General features: G+C 39.5%; 1 protein-coding gene across 1 annotated transcript in view; it reads right to left on the bottom strand.

Moving 5' to 3' along the window:
• HECW2 (HECT, C2 and WW domain containing E3 ubiquitin protein ligase 2) overlaps window positions 1-20,434 on the bottom strand; it is a 185,286-nt gene that overhangs the window by 94,966 nt on the left and 69,886 nt on the right. Inside the window, exon 3 of the mRNA XM_032236640.1 lies at window positions 6,832-6,939. Within this exon, the coding sequence (XP_032092531.1) occupies window positions 6,832-6,939 (108 nt within the window). The remainder of the gene's footprint in view (window positions 1-6,831; window positions 6,940-20,434) is intronic.

Raw genomic sequence — 20,434 nt, 5'->3', positions numbered from 1 at the left:
GTGGCTGAAAGCCCAAGCACGACAACAGATAAAGAACCTTGGCAGCAACCCAGAGTCTGACAGATACAGATAACAGCTTCTCCAGCGTTGATAATTAAGTTGAATCCTGCAACCAGACTCCTCCCAGAGTCTCTCCTTAAATACTATCTTGAGAGGAGTCTAATTACAATCACCTGGGTCCAATTATCTTCTGTACCTGCGTAGGTGTTCTCTATGTCAATCTGCCCGCCGTTGCCGGGCGTCCAGAACCAACTCCCTTGTCTCCTCCCCACTGCTCCAAGGCCTGACATCAGGAGCACACTCCCTTTGGCTTTCACCGCTGCTCCTTGCCTCAGGCGTCTCCTGGTGGCCAACCAGCCTCTCTGATCCCTGCTCGGAGTCGGAACCCTGTCCAGGGTCCTCCACATCTTCCAGAGCCGACTCATAAGGCCCCTCGCTGTCGGAGTCTGTTTGCAGCTCCGACGGCTCCTGCTGGGCCACAACAGGAACCATAATACACTTTCAAAAATCCAGATGTGCTCACTAATCCAAGACTAAATTCTAGACTAAGTAATTATTATCTGCAATATGTGCTCAGAGTTAGCAATAGCACTCAGACTTATATACCGCTTCACAGTGCTTTTACAACCCTCTCCAAGAAATTTACAAAGTCAGCCTATTGCCCCCAACAATTTGGGTCGTCGTTTTACGCACCGTGGAAGGATGGAAGGCTGAGTCAACCTTGAGCCAGTGTGATTTGAACTGCCGAACTGCAGTCAGTTGAAGTAGCCTGCAGTACTGCGCTCTAACCACTGTGCTACCTCGGCTCTTGTTTGAATATATAATTAGTATTATGATTGTTGTTATGCTTGTTACTTAAGATATACATTTTAGTACCCAAAATTATAACTTGAGAATCAAGAATCTGTGCAGAATATATTTTTAGCACTTCACTTTTTCTTCCCCACTTCCTACATGAATTACTAATTTCACCCCAACTGCTATAATGGATAAGACAATTACGGTTCCAAACTACACTTGGATGGTACAAAGAGAACACAAGGCAGAGAAAGGGAACAGGGCAGAACATCAAGCAGGCAGGAAGAATTTTATTAACATTACACAAGCATCAAAATGTTCTCTCAACTCATATGAATTCTCCCTGAGGAAACAGTAACATAAATGATGAGCTGCTGTAAATACATATCTATGACTTAGTACCAGAGATACAGGCATTCAACTTTATGGCCAGTTCCCACAAGCTTTACTATTATTTTTTTCCCTGCAAGAATTAATTCTGTCAACTGATTTTCCTCAGGGGGAAGACAAAATCTTGCCATTTTTATTAACTCAATTTTAATGAATCACCACAAAGGATATGGAGAAAGAGAAAACTGTACTTAAGCATCTAGCCAAGATATTAATTCACAGTCGCAGCACAAGATAAAATAAAGTTGTTTTCCTTTTTAAGGCATGAGATGTTATTCTACCTCAACTTTTACATAAGGTCATATAATCAGAAGAATACAAAATTGAAAAGCCTAGTTTTACAGTCAACGTTGTACTGTATATACTTCCTTAGTTATAACCAATAGGTGCTTTGTAAACTCTTAAACAAAAAAGTGTTTACTACATCAGCCTCAATGTAAAAATATAAGGTCATTTTGGTCATCCCAACCGTTATCAGAATAAGAGAAAATGTAAAAGGAGAACTTAGGGAGCCGAGGTGGCGCAGTGGTTAGGGTGCAGTACTGCAGGCCACTTCAGCTGAATGTTATCTGCAGTTCAGCGGTTCTAATCTCACCGGCTCAAGGTTGACTCAGCCTTCCATCCTTCCGAGGTGGGTGAAATGAGGACCCAGACTGTGGGGGCGATATGCTGACTTTGTAAACCACTTAGAGAGGGCTAAAAGCCCTATGAAGCGGTATATAAGTCTAACTGCTATTGCTATTGCTGCTAACTAAATAATTATGTGCTGTCATTTATAAGTAAGGTTCTTCAATAATCACCTAGAAGAGTGATGGCGAACCTTTTCGGCACTGAATATCCAAACCGAAATGCATGTGCATTTGTCCATGTGAGCATGCAGGAGAACTGGATACCTAAAAACCAGCTGGCTAGCACACACATGCCTGTTTTTGGGGCATTTGGGGGCTTATTTTCAGGCTGTTTTGGGGCCATTTTCCGGCAGTTTTTCGGCAGTTTTCCAGGGCTCCGGCACCTGTGAAGACCAACTGAAAACCATGTGCTCCAGAAACCAGAAGAGCAGCTGCTGATGGTGCGTTTGCCCACAGAGAGGGCTCTGCGTGCCGCCTCTGGCATGTGTGCCATAGGATTGTGTTGTGACTCAGCAGAAGTTTGCTGTGAGTTGAGTCGGGATGCAGGAGTAACAATGCAGCTGGGGCTCGTTAGTGTCGTCTTCTGGAGATAAAACGACGGATGGTGCCACGCCCTGGTTGCAGAAGTCAACGTTCATCGTTCATTGGTCGTGGTTTGTTTGTGAGAGACACTTGGATAAGTGATTTGCTTTCTGTAACCCTGATTCAAAGAGACACTTAGAAGAGACACTTGTAAGAGCCAAGGTGGCGCAGTGGTTAAATGCAGCACTGCAGGCTACTGCTAGATCAGCAGGTCAGCGGTTCAAATCTCACCGGCTCAGGGTTGACTCAGCCTTCCATCCTTCCGAGGTGGGTAAAATGAGGACCCAGATTGTTGGGGGCAATATGCTGACTCTCTGTAAACCGCTTAGAGAGGCCTGAAAGGCCTATGAAGCGGTATATAAGTCTACTGCTATTGCTTAAAAAAAAAAAAGTGATTTGCTTTGTAAGACATCTTTGTTTTTGCATTCTGTTATCTTCTTGCCAGAGACTTTATTTATGTTTATTTTTGGGCTCGCAGCCAGCGTGAGTCGAGGCTGATAAAGTTCTTTCCTTTTAAGTCTGCCTGCCTGTCGTCTTTGAACGAGCGGAGAAGGGGGGTCAGAACAGGCTTGCCATCTAGAATCCCTGCTCCATCAGTAATACACACTCCATAATTGCATAATTCCTGCTATGTCCCTTCTTGATGACCAGCATAGAAGCATTAAACCAAATCCTATTTTATATGGCACAAACATGGAGAAGGAAGAATGTATTGTGTGGATATTCTGACAACGATTGGTAGTATGCATTTCTTCACTGGGCTCTGCAGAAAAGGATTCTCCTCACAGGAGAGAAGATATTGTGACTAGCCCACTTTCTCATATTAGACGTTTTTTCCGTTACACCAAAAACACAGGAGAAAGCCGATTAATAGGTCCCATGTCTGAAAACTAACTTATTTGTTGGGGTCCTTATATTATCCCCCTTTAAATAATAAACTTTATTAATGTAAGGTCAGAGGGAATTATTCCTTTGCTGTTCTTCTCTGCCAATTACCTCCTCTAGACCGATAAGATCCCACAGATTAGGCCTCCTCCGAATTCCATCCGCCGGCCAGTGTCAATTGGCGACTACTCGGAGGAGAGCCTTCTCTGTGGCCGCTCCGACCCTCTGGAACAAACTCCCTGTGGAGATTCGAACCCTCACCACCCTCCAGACCTTCCGCAAAGCCCTTAAAACCTGGCTGTTCCGACAGGCCTGGGGCTAAAGAGCTTCTACCCCCTTCTCGAATGGTATGACTGTTGTGTTTTAAATTATGTATTGTTGCGTGTTGTTTTAATTTTTTTGTCTGTATCCCCCTCCCTTAGTTGAGTTGTGAGCCGCCTTGAGTCCCCTTCGGGGGAAAAGGGCGGCATATAAATAAAATAAACATCAACATCAAACATCTTGATTGTTGCTCGGGAGTTTTGATGGGCTTTATCTCAGATCAGATATCATCTAAATAAGAGATGACTTCTTAGAAGAGTATGGAAATATTGAAATAGTATTGTTCTGTCAAAAATAACATCTTAGGAAGACTATAGGTCAGAGTTATGACAATTCGTTGCAATAGCCATTTGAAATTGCAGTATATGCTGTGCCCATATGTCTACGAAGATGTTGCCAAAAATGATGAATGAATTTGCTCCCTAGTCCACCAGTCTAGAGTGGATTAAGTGATATAAAAGGGATAAGGCTGAGCAATGCAAAAAGGTAGGATCAATAATTTCTCTTCCTTCCTCCCCAATTTCAGAGGAACAATTACTGGTATATCCTAAAAAGGATGGATAATTACAATGCCAACTTTTTTATTTCCATGCCATGGAGACCATCTCAGGGAAATCCAGTGGCTTTAAAATACATTTAGCAGGATACATACAGCCTACTAATTCCACTGTAGACAATGCATCTAGAATAAAAATTGAATGTTTTACTTATTTATTTCAGGTACTCTAGAAATCAGAGCACAAAGCTTTTAATCACATAGCAACAGCAATAGCAGTTAGACTTATATACCGCTTCATAGGGCTTTCAGCCCTCTCTAAGCGGTTTACAGAGTCAGCATATTGCCCCCAACAACAATCCGGGTCCTCATTTTACCCACCTCGGAAGGATGGAAGGCTGAGTCAACCCTGAGCCAGTGAGATTTGAACAGCCGAACTGCAGAACTGCAGTCAGCTGAAGTAGCCTGCAGTGCTGCATTTAACCACTGCGCCACCTCGGCTTCACATGGGGAAGCAAGCCATATTACTGAGCTTTAGAATGCCATCTTATCCTCCATTGAAGCTAGGAAGAAAAGATGGGCTCAGCCTGCTAAAATATAATAGGAAAAGCAATCTTTTTATACAATCTTCATTAATTTTATTGTTTTTATAATTGGGGCGGGTTGTACGGTAGGCTGATGAGAGTTGTTTGGATAGAGAGGGATAGCATATAAATTTAATAAGTACATAAATAAATAGTAGCAATAGTAGTAGGCAAAAGAGCAATTTGCCACATTATCATTATGCAACAAGTACGTAATATTCCTCCAGCTTTTCTATGGGGGAAGAGAGCTCTTCTTTGCTCACTGCCAAAGCCACAAGAATTCCAATTGGATATTTCCCGTTTTATTCTTTTCTCTAGAGTATGGGGATGGCCATACTTCTCCATTCCTCTAATAGCATTAATGCTGTAGTACAAATTCAGCCTGTCTTTTAAACCAATGATAGCTGGAGGGCAAATACTTATTACAATGATGATCAAAGGATCCTATTTGACAGCTGCATCATTCCTTCTTCCTCTAACTCCCCTTCCTATTCTCTCCTGAGTTATTTAAACTGAGCACCACATTCCTGTGTTTGGATTCTTCCTCCTCCACCAAGATGATCACACAAATTGATTATAAACAATGACATAACAAAGTCACCAAAATGATTCATCGGAACATCTGTAAAAATTATGATGTACCAGTAATGAAAAATGGGTGGAAACAGATTCGAAAAAAGTAGTTAAAAAATGACCAGGTGGAAATATTATGGGATTTCTGAATACAAACTAATAAAGTTCTTTCACTATTTCACTGTAGTTGAAAAGAAGAGAATGTGGATAATTGATGTGACAATACCAGAGGATGGTAAAAGATAAAGAATTGGAGAAGATCACAAAGTATCAAGATCTGAAAACTGAAACAGAAAGATTATGGCATAAACTAGCCTTGGTGGTCCTGGTGGTTATTGGCACAAAGTGCCATACCCAAAAAATTATGGACAGCACTTAGAAAATATGTACATTGATAAAAATTTCCATCTATCAATTACAGAACGACCTCACATATACTATGCCAATACATTATGACATCCTAGAGAAATATGCACATAAAGGCCAATATCAGTTAAAGAACTGACAGCTGTGATTTCACATTGTTGTAAACAGATAATAATAGAATGGTACTTTGGTACTCATTGGTGCATGGTTCTGGAAGGCGCAATAAGTACTAGAAATAATGAGTACTAAACAATTTTTTCCCATCACTCCAATGAGTCTCAAGACAGCTGACACTGGCAAGTTCTAATCTGTGTGTTGAGTGCCAAATGAACGAGTACCTGGATTAAAAAAAAATTGTTTAAAAATGTGTTAAGTATGTGTTGGATGTGTTTCAAAGCAGCTAAGTACCAAGCTACCCCTGTATTGAATTTTTCAGACTTGAACAGTCTAATTTTGTAAAAAGAGAAAACCCAAAACCATGCTGCTTAGAACACCTTATATATATATTAATGCTACTTTAATAATTATTATGTTCTTATTTAGGACTTGAGCTAATAAGTTTCCACCCATCCTAGATGAATCTACAAAGAATCTAATTGTAGATTACCCCTATATAATAATAATAATAATAATAATTTGCAGTGACAGTTCACACTTGTTCAAGCTCTAGGATAGTTAAGAAAAACTGTAAAGCAAAAAGATAAAAATATGAACAAAATGTTAACCGATTTCTTGATACTTTCACTTTTCAGCTGAACCTAAAACAAGACACAGAAGCAATTTAAAGAACAAAAGTTACCGTATTGGAATTGGAAGGTAGACATATCAGAAGGAAGGATACTTAGCAAGAATATCTAGGTTTGCAGAGTTGAAGCACAAAACATAAACTAGGCTTACTTTGATTTCCTTTTCTGTTTTCTTATCTGCTTGATTCATTTCCTTTTACTCACTACTTCTTTCTGTTTTTCTATAGTTTGAATAACACTACTTGCCTCAAAACTGAATAATGTAATATGTATATGTAGCAATTCACTGCTTACCTACCAAAATTTCTCAATCAACAGATTTGTATTGTCATTGTCTTATGCCTGATAAGATTTTGAGAAGATATACATTCTAGGGAACACTAAAACTCATTGCAAAGATGCTAACATTCCTCTAGAAATGTTATTCACATATATACATTCTGTGTTATCAGAGAACTTACGTTCCATGAAATAGGGACCAGGTTCAATCCGCCATATGATCTGTCCTTTCTGTGTTCCAGTCACACCACGGTTTTTAGAATCCCAGAAATTTGCTGGTGAGTTCTCATCTGAAAGGGGGAAAATGTATTAAAATATGACCTCTATATCTTAGTGCTTGGAAATTAATCCATGTTACAACAACTGAAAGCCTGAAACTTCGTTTATTTCAGCCACAGATTGCAGTGGATGACTGAACATATCCCATGGAAACTTACCTAAAGAGTTAAAAAAGTAAAATCAGTATCAAGATAAATGAATAAATAAATAAATATAATTGTCTGCATTTCAAAGATGACCTCTACCTACCTACCTACCTACCTCTCTCTCTCTCTTTCTCTCTCTCTCTCTCTTTCTCTCTCTCTCTCTCTTTCTTTCTCTCTCTCTCTCTCTCTCTCTCTCTCACACACACACACACACACACACAAAATCACACACACACACACACACACACACCAGGTAAAATCACAACTAAGATTTAATTAATCCCATTCCTCTGAGAGCAAATCTGTTCATTCTCAGTATTTTGGGCAAATGAAATCATTGTTTTTTTCCCTAAAAATATCATTGCACAAAGGATTTCCCTTTGACAAAGCTCAAAATGAATAATGTACCAAATATAATAGAATTCCTCTAGTTTTTAGACAGAGGAAGGAAATATTTATATTTTTACCACTTGTCATAGTGACTCTGAGTGACTAACAAAAACCTTACAAACATTCATCAACAAAACTAAAATAAAAAGCATTCTGCTCAGCTACATCATCATCCATCCCCAAGAAAGGCACATCTAACATTCCAATCCAAATGAAAACGGGTTTTAATGCTTTCTGAAAGCCAGCAGGTTTTGGGGCCAATAAAGTCTTGGTAAGGGTCACTCCAGAGGATGCATGCTACCTTTCCAAGTTAGACTTCTTAGATCTAACTAGATAATCTTGACCAGAGGTGGGTTCCTACCAGTTCGCACCTATTCGGTAGAACCAGTTCGTCAAATCTACCGAACCGGTTAGAAGAGGTTCCACTAGTGGACCCGGAAAGCAGGCCACACCTACAGAAAAGGCTCCAAAATTTTTTGAAACCCACCACTGGTCCTTGGATATGATTATTCTACACTATCATGCTCATATTTATAAAATTCAGTGCCTCTGTGAAAGGTAAGGATGACTACTGCGTTTGTGGTGCAATCAGAACATGGCGTGTGTTGAAGTTGTTTTGACGCAAACCAAAGATGCCTTTTAAAAAACAAGTTTACATCACATTCTTATGCATGCCAGTGCTGTGTGTGAGGTAATTTAAGGTGGTTTTGACAAGTGTCGTCGCCATCTTCATATCCGGTCACATGGGCGGCAAGCCACTCCCATAAAGGAGGCCACACCCACAGAGTAGGTTTGAACAATTTTTGAAACCCACCACTGATCTTGACACAACAAAGAGACTGATGCATGCCCAGCCTGTGGAAGGGACTATATAATTGGAGGTAGGCAGTCCAGCAAATAATCCTGTCTTGTGTCATGTAAGGCTTTATAAATGATTATCAGCACCCCTGAATTGCATGCTGTAGTCTATTGGGAGATATAAGGTCACAAAACAATAATGTTTCACGGGCATGCCACAGTATGTCCATAACTACCCATGAGTGGCCTTTAAGGTCACCACATAAAGCACATATTGCTGTAATCCATCTGGGAGGTGAATGAGGCATCAGTGATAACAAGCAGAGCCTTCTGGTTTATGAACAGGCACAATTAGCAAACCATTTGAAGTTGTGCGAAGGCCTTCCTGGCCACAGCTGCCACCTGCACCTCAACAAGAGCCAAGAAGACCCTTAAATGTCAAAACGCTAAAGCCTCCTTCTTAGATATGACAAAGCAGCAGCTTGTGGAATGTTTCACTAAAGGCATAATTGCACTTCAGTATTAGATGGTAAATCCCTCTGCCCTGGCACAAGAGCCAGCAACAGCAGCAGTCTTCTCGGCTGAAGCTCCAGAAAAAGACATCAAAAATAGTATAGACCGATTAGATCTCACAGGTTAGGTCTCCTCCGGATTCCATCTGCCAGCCAATGTCGGCTGGCCACTCCCCGGGGGAGAGCCTTCTCTGTTGCAGCTCCAGCCCTCTGGAATGACCTCCCCGTGGAGATCTTACTACACTCCTGGCCTTCCGCAAAGCCACCAAGTCCTGGCTGCTCCAGCAGGCCGGGGGGCTTGTGAAACATCCAGCCCCACGGAAACTGTGAATGTTGCGTTTTTTTTAAGTGTTGTCTTTGTCTATTTATCCCCCTTCCCTTGTCTATTGTGAGCCGCCCGGAATCCTTCGGGAGTGGGCGGCATACAAGACAAATAAACTAAACTAAACTAAACTAGTAACAGAATGCATGCTTGGTCATTGGAAGGTCACTATTATATATACCTTTCAAGAAGGGAGCTCCCTACTAATCCATAATCATTTCTAAATCATAATATAAATGTGTTGATGAAAAGATTAAATTGTTCCAATCTTTGAATAGTTGAAGAAAAAATTCTTTTCTACTGTTTTTCGCTAAGGAAGACTTAGGGAAGAGATTGTTTACAGAATATACTTGGAAACCATATCTATCTGTCCCAGATCTCCATTATATCTGTCATAGTATGAGCTGCATAAAGGAGATTTCAATACATGGGTTTTATCAGAGCAGGAATAATGTTATCATCATCTGCCAAAATGCTTGATAGTGGATTGAGTTCCAGAAAGTGGATGAGGTGAGCCTTTTAAGTTTTTCTATTATTGTCACAGATTTGACATTCAAGAAGTCAGAGAATAGAGAAAGTAACACAGCAGAGACTCCTTGTGGTTCCTTCATTGTTGAGTATAAATATGAAGACTTTTTAATATTTACTTTAAAACCAAACGTTGCACTTGAGTTCTGAAGGTGTTAGATTGATATTTACGGAATTTTAACATTTGTACCTATTGCAGGCACATAAAGTGTTTTTTAGATAACTGAGAGTTATGATACTCTGCAGTATTGGATAGTATTGAAATATTTAAATGTTCCATTGGCTGAAATTTTCTGCCCTTGTGATTCCAGAGTGGTAGAAATCACAGAACATGTGGTTCTTCTCTCCCAGTTCCCCTGCACCAACCTTTTGCTATTTAAACCCAGCTGCCATGGCCAAAGCAGAAGCACATCACAGCTTTTGTTGTCTCCTTTTTGGATCCAGTTTCTCCGGCAAACATTTCCTACTTTTTTCATTCTTTCTGAAGACAGTGCAGCTTTCTGTGCTATCTATGCAAAGATGCACTGTCTTTAGAATCTCTTCTTCCAAAAGACAGCACAGCTTTGCAAAGATAGCACTGTCTTCAGAAAGAAGGAATAAAATTAGAAAAGTATGAAACATTTGCTGGAGAAGCTGGGTCCAAAAAGCAGGCAGCAAAATATGAAAGGTCTGTGCGGGGAACTGGGAGAGAAGGCAGATGGGCAAATGAATGTTTGCTGGGCTGGTTGCTGGGCTGAGGAGCAAATGAATGCTTGCTAACTGGTGCTGGGGAGTCATGTGGAGTTGGGGAGAGAAGGCAGCTGGGTAAATGGAATGCTTGTTTGCACTTGCTGGAGCAGGCTGGGGTAGCTGAAGTTTCTGGGAGTGTTGCAAGGAACCACAGATTTTATTAACATAGCAGGTTCAATTTGATTTGTTTGTTTGTTCAATTTCTGTGGCCATCCATCTCAGTCAATGACTCTGGGTGGCTTACAATTGATGGAAAAGATATTCTCTAAAAGCATTCACATTTCAAATGACGACTAAAAATGAAAAAAGAAAGAAATCTATAACAAATCTGTAATAATTACAAATAGGATGCAAAAAGGAAAAATCTCCTTTGAAACTGGAAGTTTTTGCCTACTGGGTTAGATTAATCTCTTCTTTGCTGTCTTCCCTGTAAAGATTATCTTGCTAAAGGAAATATTTGTCTTTTAAACTGAATTGACTATATTTGTTTTCTTTTATTGGTATGCATTTGTGGGAAGTTATCATCCAGCCCTCTCCCAGAAAAATGAAATATCCGAAGAAATATTGAAAAGGCAGAATATTTCTCTGGATGTGAGGAGAAAGAAACATGTTTTAAAAGACAGAATAGTTGCCTGTAGCTTCCTGCCCATCCCCACTGTTAATGGGCCAAGCTAGTCACTTTACATAATAAAGACTTCTCCACTGCAGCCCCAGGGGGGATGGGAGTAAAGGCATGATAATGTTGGAACTTTACTCAACTGACCACAAGGCATCTGGGAACTCATCACAGCCTAGAGAGTAGCCCCTGCACGGACCCATGGGAGTCTGACAACCAATCAGAATACATTTCTTACACAGGAACTGGAAACAGAGAGGTGGGACTAAACAGGGTATAAAAAGCCTAGCAAGCCCCTCCTTCACCTCCTTCTCTTCTTCTCCACCAACACTGAAGCATGTGATCACCTTTTCTGTTCAGGGCTCAAGTCATGTGGCCCTGTCCAACAATAAACCATCTTTCCAAGCAGCCTCCATGTCTCCAGTGTCTTTTCCCCCACTTGGAGCTGAATCCAGAAGGACATTTCTTTCATCACATTAATCATGTTTTCAATGTCTTATCATAGGAGATCTATTTGATGAGCTTTTCTTATAGTTAAGAATTGTTTGTCTATCAAATAAAAGCCACTTGAAATGTGAGATTATAACTGTAGAATGTGTAATCTCTGAATTATAATCAATAGTTTTGTAGCTTCTGTGAAATCATCCAATAAAGTGAGGGGAAAAAAACATGTTCAATAAGCAGTTATAATTGGATAGGCCAATTTATCCAAGCATCCTCCAAGAATTAAACTCTGGTTCAGTCAATATAGACTATTATTTTTCACAGTGGTAAGAACTTCCTTATAACATTTTGGCTCCAACATAAACAGCTTTTTGCAATTTATGTAATCCAAGTAGGATTAAACACTAATTTCCTTCTTTCAGTCATTACCTTCATTGCTATTAAGACTAATGCTGTGAATAAGACGGATAGCAAAGGACTATTTCTGTTCCCAATAGAATAAAATGAATCTGGGAGAGAGAACTTCATTTAATTTGCTATAGAAAAAAATAATTAGGAACAAGACTTTTTAAACTTTAACATACAAAAGCATTAAGAACAGGAAAAGGAAACAATAGCTGTTGTACAACAGTTCCACTGTGCTTTTTAGTTATGTAGCCACTCGATTATGGCTGTAAAATGAATGAATGCATAATTAATCAATTCCTAAGAGAAAAGTGTTCCACTCTTCTTGAAAAGCATTTTCCATACAGATTCTTACTTCTTCTTCAAGGCAGATGCTAACATCACCCTACCATATTAATTGAGCCATAATTTCATTAAGTGAAACTTCATTATTTTTACATCTGGACTTTTACATTTTCTATCATCTTTAAGTGAACATTCAAAATAAATACTTTCATGACATCATCCCCTATTCAGAAAGTAAGAATCACAAAACCTAAGAAAGAGCCACAGAAATATAGCCTATATATATTATATGTTTTCGTAGATTTTCACAGGTGTAGGTATGCTGGTCTTGTTGTATTCGGGTCTTTTACCGTGTAAGATTGAGATTGTCTTGGCAATGTTTCAGCGAGGTCTCACTCACCGTCCTCAGGCTGGTGTTTTTGGCTTAAAGCATGACTGGAGCTGCTGTCTTTCTATAAATCTTGGTGGAGGAGTGTGGAGTGCTGGCTTTGTTTCAGTAAGTGGATTGATTGGATGTGTGGCTGTATCATGATTGGTAGATTGGTGCTGATTGGTGCTGGCTGTGGGTCCGTTGTTGTTTTGGGTTGTAACGGCCTGGGTGGTGCGTGGGGCTCGTTTGTTTACCAGGGCTGGTTTCCAGATATCTGGTAGGCGGGAGGTATCGTCACGTTTATTCATGTTGTGGGGGTGTTTCTCTATTTTGATAGCTTCCATAATTATTCTCTTGTTGAAGTGTTCCGTTTTGGAAATTAACCTGGTTGTGTTTGTGGAGAATTTTGCTGATTTTATCTGTGAGATCTCGCTGACTTCAGGCTGGTGCCTTTGGCTTCATCCTTGTGCGAGCAAAGCGTGATCGGGGCTGCCGTTTTTCTATAAATATAGTTGGATGTGTGTGGAATGTTGGCTTTGTTGTTTTAAACGGATTGGTTGGCTGTGTTGTCACATCTTGATTGGTTGATGGAATTGATGTTTGGTGAGGATGATTGGTGATGTTCTGTGTTGTTCTGGGTCCTATGTCGGGTTTTGTGTTGGGTTTTGTGGCTGGGACTCATTTATTGACTAGGGCTAGTTTCCAGATGTCTGGTAGGCAGGAGGTATCATCATGTTTATTCATGTTGTGGGAGTGTTTCTCTATTTCGATAATTATTCTCTTGTTGAAGTGTTCAGTTTTGGAGAGTAATTTGGTTCCTTCAAAATCAATTTCATGTCCTGTTGCTTTAAGGTGCTGGAAAAGGGAGGAAGTTTTTTCTTCTTTTCTGACTGCGTACTTGTGTTCTGCGATGCGTGCATTTATTCTCCTATTACTTTGTCCAATGTATGTGGCTGGACAGATTTTGCATGGTATTTCATAGACTCCTTGGTTTTCTAGCTGGATCTTGTCTTTGGGGTTTCTTAAGATGTTGGCTATTTTTTTGGTTAGTGCCGAAGGCTGTCTTGATATTGTTTTTGTGGAGAATTTTGCTGATTTTATCTGTGGTGCCTTTGATGTAAGAGAGGAGGGCAATGCCGTTGTCCTGTTTTGTGTTTCGGTTCTTGAGGGGTATCTTCCTTTGGATTAGGTTAGTAATTGTGTTTTTTTGGAATCCATTGGAAATTAATACGTTTGTGAGGGTGTGTAATTCAGTTTTCAGGTGGTCTTTGTCAGCTAGGCATTTGGTTCTGGAGATGAGGGTCTTGGCTACAGAGTTGATCTGTGGAGGGTGGTGATGGGATTGTGTGTTTAAGTAGCGGTTGGTGTAGGTTTTCTTCTGGTAGATGGTGTGTCCTAGGGAGCCATTGGGTTTTTTGTAGATTAGGACGTCCAGAAAGGGAAGTTGGTTGTTAGCTTCTATTTCCATAGTGAATTGTATTTTGGGGTGTAGGCTGTTGAGATGTGTGAGGAAGTTGTCCAGTTTTTCTTTCCCGTGTGACCAAATTACAAAAGTGTCATCTACAAATCTAAGCCAGAGTTTGGGTTTGTGTTCAGATTTATCTAAGGCGTTGGTTTCAAAGTGTTCCATGTATAGGTTTGCGATGACGAGTGAGAGGGGTGATTCCATAGGTGCTCCTTCTATCTGTTTGTATCTTTGTCCATTGTGGATGAAGTATGTGTTGGTTAGGCAGTGGTTGGTCAGATCTAGGATGTGCTTGGGGGGGGGTTGTATTTATTTTGGATAGCTGTCAAAGCTTCTTTAATAAACACTTGGGTGAAGAGGGATATGATATCGAAGCTCACGAGTAGGTCGCTGGGTTGTAGGTTTTGTTTCTTTATTGTTTCTATGAAGTGGAGTGAGTTTTGTATGTATGAGGTGATGGATTCTGCGTAGGGTTGGAGTTGTTTGGCGAGGAATTTGGCAAGATTCTGTAGAAGTGAGCCTATGGAGCTGACTATGGGTCTGAGTGGTGTTCCTTCTTTGTGTATCTTGGGGAGGCCATAGAGCTTGGGGCATCTGGATGATTTTTCTCTGGGGATGATTCTTTGCTGGATCTTTTCACTGATGGGAGGCGTTTTTATTTTGGATTTGGTGTTTTTTTCCAGGTAGGTGGTGGGGTCTGTGTTTAGAGGTTTGAAAGCGGGATCTTGGAGTAGATTGGATAGTTTGGCTTGGTAGTCAGATGTGTTCATCACCACAATGGCGTTACCTTTGCCTGCTGGAAGAATGATTATGTTGTTGTCCCTCCTCAAGTTGGTGAGTGCTTTTTGTTCTTCTTTATGTAAGTTGCTTCTGGGTTGATTGCTGGAGCAGAGGACGTTGGTGACTTCAAGTCTGATTTTATTGACTTCATCTGGGTTGATATTGGTTAGGGTAGCTTCAAATCCGCATATGATGTTTTCAGTGGGGATGCGTTTGGGGGCGACTGCAAAGTTGAATCCTTTGGAAAGGAAATTGGTTTCTGTTATGGTGAGGGTCCTGTCTGATACATTATGTACTGTTTGTTTCATGAGTTGCTGTGGAGGGGGATTGGGCTTCTGGCGTTTTTCTAGTCTGTGGAGTTTGTTGGTGTGTGTGTGTCTGTCTTGTGGGAGGTTTCCAAAACTGAACACTTCAACAAGAGAATAATTATGGAAGCTATCGAAATAGAGAAACACCCCCACACCATGAATAAACGTGATGATACCTCCTGCCTACCAGACATCTGGATACTAGCCCTAGTCAACAAACGAGTCCCAGCCACAAAAACTGACACAGGACCCAGAACAACACAGGACACCATCACCTATCACCCTCACCAAACATCAATCCCATCAACGAATCAAGATGTGGCAGCATAGCCAACAAATCCTGTTGTGTCCTGGCCAGCAGATGGCGCTGTGCAAGGCGCCTCTGATTGGCCAGGACGTGCCTGCCAGCTGGCGGGAGAAACCTGGGTTTCTCATTGGTTCCCCGCCTGACAGCTCCAAGTATAAATAACTGTCAGACGGGGTTTTTGTTGGTTTTGCCTGTTCTAGTCTGTTAATAAAGGTTCCTGTTAATTCTAACCGGTCTCCTCAGTCTGTGTCCCTCAGAACTTAAAAAATCCGTTTAAAGCAACAAAGCCAACATTTCACACACACACACCTATATTCATAGAAAAACGGCAGCTCCGATCACGCTTTGCTCGCACAAGCACGAAGCCAAAGGCACCAGCCTGAAGATGACGAGTGTGACCTCATCAAAACGTCGCCAAGATACTGTCAATCTTACATGGGAAAAGACCCGAATACGCCAAGACCTATAATATATGCTGGTCTTGTTTCATTCGGGTCTTTTCCCATGTAAGTTTGAGATTGTCTTAGCACCCAGTCTGAGGATGGTGAGTGAGACCTCACTGAAACGTTGCCAAGACAATCTCAATCTTACACGGGAAAAGACCCTAATACAACAAGACCAGCATACCTACACCCGTGAAAATCTATGAATACACACACACACACACACACACATATACATACATATACAAACATACATACATACATACATGAACCTGTTACAGCAACATCAAAACAAATAAAAATAATAATTACATATACACACACACACACACACACACATATATATACATACATACATACACATATACATACATACATGAACCTGTTAAAGCCACATCAAGACAAACAAATAAAAATAATAATTACAAATAAATAAAATTGGTCTTGGAATGGAGCTGTGAGATGCTAGAGTTTTGATTCTCATTTTCACCATGAAATATTTATTACTTTCTATTGAGAGAGCCACAGGACCCCATCATCCAGCAGCTGCTATTCTGTATTTTTTCTAGCTTTTTTTCATCTTTCAGTTCACAAAAAAAAGAATTTTAAAGAAACAGCAGAGCATCAATTGTACTATATTTTCTCTCTAAATGATTTTCAAAATCAACTTATTACAGTTCAGAACATCTTGTAGCATACATGTTATATATACCACTACAAAATCATAATGCAATATTAAACTGAAAAACAAATCTGTATGGTAATTACTGCTGAACATGTTGCTAAAATGCGATTGTAGTCATTTTTTAAAAAAACAATTCGCATTATTGAATTATCAGGTTCTTATTGGAAGTCCAGCTATTATGATATCATGTCAGCCTTTCATTTAAAAAATCCCTCTATTCTTAAGAGTAAATACATTTTTCCTATGCTTTCTAAGGAAAATCCATTTTAAGTCCATAGTTTCATAACTCTTAAGATCAAAGAGTGAGTAAAGTACATGGGGATATCCACATAGCATTACCTACAATGTCTTAAAGCAGCTGAATTTTGTTTTCTGAGTTGTTTTCTTCCACAGTTGTTGGGTGGTCATAAGAAAGGACTATGAATACATACCCAGAATAACTTTTTTTCCTTTCAAATCTTCTTCCCAGCCCTACTTTATGTGCAAATAAATTCCAGAAACTAAAAAAAGATCTCTGAATTGGCATGCCTAGAACTATGCTGTTAAGTTTCTTTTAACAGCATTCTTCACTGTTTTTTTTTTTACCTGATTTATCCTGCAACCAACACCTTTGTTCAATTAATGTCAGGTTAATTATCTGGCAAGGAAGTCTCTTCTTTATGGTTTCTGTTATCCATATGACAGTACTTTTCTCCACTTTAAATACAGCTGACTTCTTGAAAAAGGAAACTCGGTACTGTGCTGAGCCATCACTGGCATCATGATGAGTTCACTGGAGAAGTACTTCTGCATTTGTCATCTTCCTTTGGCTTTTAGATTCAGAGTTCTTAAATATGTTTTTTTGGAATACTAAAGAAATGTTGTTGCTTTTGATAGCAACTATAACTACAGAGCTAACTGCTTTTGGTGCTCTAAAACATAGATGAAGTAGTTTGTCCTTAAGATTAGTTTATCTGTAGCCACTCCCATTTGAAGGACACAGGATACGAAGTCTCCAGCCTCCCTCATTTCCTTCCTTTACTGTTTTCCATGGAAGAGTTCGGGGGAATTAATAAACAGGATTTTTTTAAAAAACCAAATGTAAATGATAACTGCATTAGTCAGAGGAAGCAACAATTGAACCATCAATGTTTATATTTATTGCATCACGGCTTTGATATTAGAAAAATAATGTAATTCTGATCTTGCTGGCTGCTAAATTTCCCAACAGTTTTAGTGTGCAGACATGTAAATAGATTAGCAAATAGAATATCTCTATTTTAAGCAAGATCTTGGCCTATACACGGTTTCTCACTGACACTGCCTAACTGTCAAGGCAAAAGACATTATGAGCCAAACACATTTTATGTTTCAAAGATATCTATTTTGGCACCAGTAGAAAAGAAATGAATCTGTAATATTGGAAACATCTGGTGATCATTAAAGTCCCTAAAATGCTCAAATGTTCCATCAAAGTAATTTCACTGGAAATATTTTAAAGAAGACAGCTAAGAGCTTGAATATTCTGTTCCCCCAACCCATCAGCGAGCCAGATTTCTCTGTAGACCAACTGAGAGATCAACAGCTGTGGACCAGTTGGCAAAAACCATCATTTTGTCCAGTTAAATCTACCAGGGAGTAACCGCCACAATTCCCACACTTTTGGGGAGGTCTTTGGTGGGATGGAGCTAAGAGAAGGAGTTGCTGCTCTCTGTAGTAGTGCCAACATTGCGGAACAGCCTCTCAATAAAGTTCAGGCTGGCTCTTTGTTAATCATTCAGAAATTTTTGAAGACTGAGCTATTCCAGACATTCTTCCCCTGATTTAATGTTGCTATTTTTATCTTTATCCTCACTTATTTTTATTTTGTATGGTTTCACTTTTGTATAGTTGTTTTTATCTCTGTTATTGTGGATGTTTTAATTAGTTCACTTCCTATGTTAAGCCAATAATCTTTTTTCATAGTGTGGTGGCATGGAACTAGGTTTAATGAATGCTGTAAATAATTCTCAAGTTGCAAAGACTTGAGCCTTGCTCCTTAAGAAAGCTACCAGCTCACAAGATGTTCAAGGATACTTTGGCAGATAATACTCATAACACAATGTATAATTGCAGGGATCTGCCAAACACAATATGTGCAATGTGATTTTGACACACAGAAAATGCACATCATCTTGTGCTTCTCCTATCCCACATTTTATTACAGTATAAATTATATTTTATCTCATAATGTGTTTGTCAAGCTTGGCCTAGCATTCCATAAGCTCTTAATATACCAAGAAACGAATAGGATAGAGCAGTGTTTCTCAACCTAAGCAACTTTAAGATGTGTGAACTTTAACTACCAGAATTCCCCAGCCAACATGCTACAGATTGCCATCAAAACTCAGATCAAGTGCCTCTGAAATTAAACAGTCTCAGACCAATAAAACGTAAATAAAAAGTATAAAATTTAAAAGTGCAAAAAAAAAATGAAAAAAGCAATAATGAGAAAAGGGATTCTACAAGCCTTAATTATTGCTAGAAACTTTGCAGCTTCTTTCCAAGTTAGATCTTATTAAGGGAACCTCATAATTTCTTGATCAAACAGATATGATAGCTAAATTTTCTTAGGTTTATGCTCTATTCCAGAGACTAATATATTTGCCTATAACCTTCATTATATGTAAATGAAGGTTTAAAAAAATCTAGGCATTTAGGAAGGCCCACTTGGATTACAGATAAAATGATTGCATCATCCACATATGAAAGAATTGAAATAGGACTACGGTATAGATGAGTATGGAAAGGAGAAATTCTGGATTACAAAAGAACCACAATAATGTCATTTAAATAAAAATTAAACAATCCTGAACAAAACAAAACAAATTATTGATTACTGTTAATTTTAATTTGAATTCTTTTTTTAAAAAATGTCATTGTCAATTTTAATTGGGTTTGGAATATTCTATTTAATTTTTTTTTTAACTTTTGTATTATGTGTTTCTTTTAATGTTGTACGCCGCCCTGAGTCCTTGGGAGAAGGGCGGCATATAAATCTAATAAACCTAATAAACCTAAACTTAATCATAGGACTGGAATATAGTCCCTATTCTGTATGAGTATAGGAATGGGGATGGTAAGAACATCATTAAAATTGGTTCTAATCTGCCTGGCAGAGTTTTGATGTAACAAAATGATAAACCTGAAAAAACAATGATCAATGGATATTATGACTGATTTTCTCCACTGTCTCTCACAGTAAGTTAATAAAGGGCTTAAATCAATAAGGGAACATAGAGAGGGCTTCCAGAAGAGTGTAAAAATGTAAATGTATAAAACTGTATGTTGATCTATGGTGGGATACTCTGATCTAAGACCTGCTTGTCCGAGTCAAAATATTCTCTGAATACATCCGATCTAAAAATTAATGGTACAGAAATTGGCCATAGATTTTGCTAATTATTGATTATAAGCTGAGTAGTACCCTGTTTCCCTGAAAATAAGATCTTCCCGGATAATAAGCCCAATTGGGCTTTTGAGCGCATGCGCTAAAATAAGCCCTCCCCCAAAATATTGCAACGCAACAGCAGCCATGAGGTGACCACGTTCGCCGCCTCCTGCACCTCAAAAATAATAAAACCTCCCCAAAAATAAGGCCAAGCGCTTATTTCGGGAGTCAAAAGAAAATAAGACCCTGTCTTATTTTTGGGGAAACGTGGTAGTTTGTCAGAATTTTTGCCTTTCTCCTTTCTTATATAGCAATAGCAATAGCACTTAGACTTATATACCGCTTCATAGGGCTTTCAGCCCTCTCTAAGCTTTACAGAGTCAGCATATTGCCCCCACAATCTGGGTCCTCATTTCACCCACCTCGGAAGGATGGAAGGCTGAGTCAACCTTGGGCCGGTGAGATTAGAACCGCTGAACTGCAGATAACAGTCAGCTGAAGTGGCCTGCAGTACTGCACCCTAACCACTGCGCCACCTCGGCTCTTTATATATTGGGAGAGTGA

This window comes from Thamnophis elegans, chromosome 1 (assembly GCF_009769535.1).
Source record: "Thamnophis elegans isolate rThaEle1 chromosome 1, rThaEle1.pri, whole genome shotgun sequence".
Lineage (NCBI taxonomy): Eukaryota > Metazoa > Chordata > Lepidosauria > Squamata > Colubridae > Thamnophis > Thamnophis elegans.
Note: the sequence above shows the minus strand (reverse complement) of the source record. Positions and strands in the feature narration are given on the sequence as shown.